Below are 1,302 nucleotides of genomic sequence, written 5' to 3' on the forward strand. Positions count from 1 at the left end.
ATCATAAACGACACTGATACTGAATATTTTAACTTAAATTACACAGAGATGGAAAACCCCATAAAGTCACTACTTATATCCTCTTGCCTCTAAAAGACTCCTCTTTGAGTCTTTTCACATATGCTCAAAGTGGTGTACCCTGAGTCTCTGTTAGACGTCCTTTGTCATTTTGCCTCCAAACACTTGTCCTGGTTCTCTCTGTGATCCACCATATTTCTTGTTCAATTTATCTGACCTATCTTCCCCTTTCCAAAGAATTTGAGAAGATACTGTGTAATAAAATATATAAAAATTATTTTATAAATTTAGGGAAAGAAGATCATTGGTGACAAATAGGATGTCTCTGTTCCACTGACAAAGAAAAAATTTACTTTGTCTTAATCCCTGCTCTTACAATTAAGCACCAATCACCAGCCAAAATATAGAGTCAAATGCACAAAGAATCCTGGCCAAGGAGAAAAATAGGGGATTTCCTGGTCATGATGAGATGGCATTAATGACATATAGTCATAGAATTTCTGACATTGGAATAGGTCATCAGCTTAGCGCTTTAACAACAAGGTGAATTCACTCATAAATATGAAATGAAAGGAATTTTTCATCTGCAATTACAGAAAATACTGTGAATTACACATTTGGAAATGAAAGATTACAAGCATGAGAAAGGTAAGTCTGTAGAATGCCACACCCACGGCTGAAAGTATAAAAACACCCCAGTCCAGGAGGTGACATTAAACCTCAGAATCTTCTCATTGTCACTCATTTGAACTCACACCTCCTGTCACCATGTCCTACAACTGCTGCTCTGGAACCTTCTCCTCCCGCTCCCTTGGGGACCCACTGCTCTACCCAGGCTCCGGCTGTGGCTCCTCCTACCCCAGCAACCTGGTCTACACCACTGACTGCTGCTCTCCCAGCACCTGCCAGCAGGACTCCTCTCTTTACAGCGGCTGTCAGGAGACCTGTTCTAAGCCTATCAGGTGCCAGACGTCTTATGTGGTATCCAGCCCCTGCCAGACATCCTGCTACCGCCCAAGGACCTCCATGCTCTGCAGTCCCTTCCAGAAAACTTACGCTAGGTCTCCAGGCTCTGGGTCCGGAAGAGGCTGCTCCCTGGGCGCTGGGTCCAGAAGCTGCTACTCACTGGGCTTTGGGTCCCATGGCTTCAGACCCCTGGGCTGTGGAGTCTGTGGCTTCCCTCCCCTGAGCCATGGATTCGGTTTCTACCTTCCAACCTACTTTGCCCCTAGGAGCTGCCAATCATCCTGTTACAGACCAACCTGTCGGTCTGGCTTCTATTGA

General features: G+C 45.2%; 1 protein-coding gene across 1 annotated transcript; it reads left to right on the top strand.

The window, feature by feature from the left end:
• The first annotated feature begins 744 nt into the window (after positions 1-744).
• On the top strand, positions 745-1,302 carry LOC105086787 (keratin-associated protein 13-1). Its single transcript, XM_010977365.3, has one exon. The coding sequence runs from the start codon at positions 787-789 to the stop codon at positions 1,300-1,302; it is 516 nt and encodes a 171-aa protein (XP_010975667.1). The 5' UTR covers positions 745-786.

This window comes from Camelus dromedarius, chromosome 2, assembly GCF_036321535.1.
Source record: "Camelus dromedarius isolate mCamDro1 chromosome 2, mCamDro1.pat, whole genome shotgun sequence".
NCBI classification, from domain to species: domain Eukaryota; kingdom Metazoa; phylum Chordata; class Mammalia; order Artiodactyla; family Camelidae; genus Camelus; species Camelus dromedarius.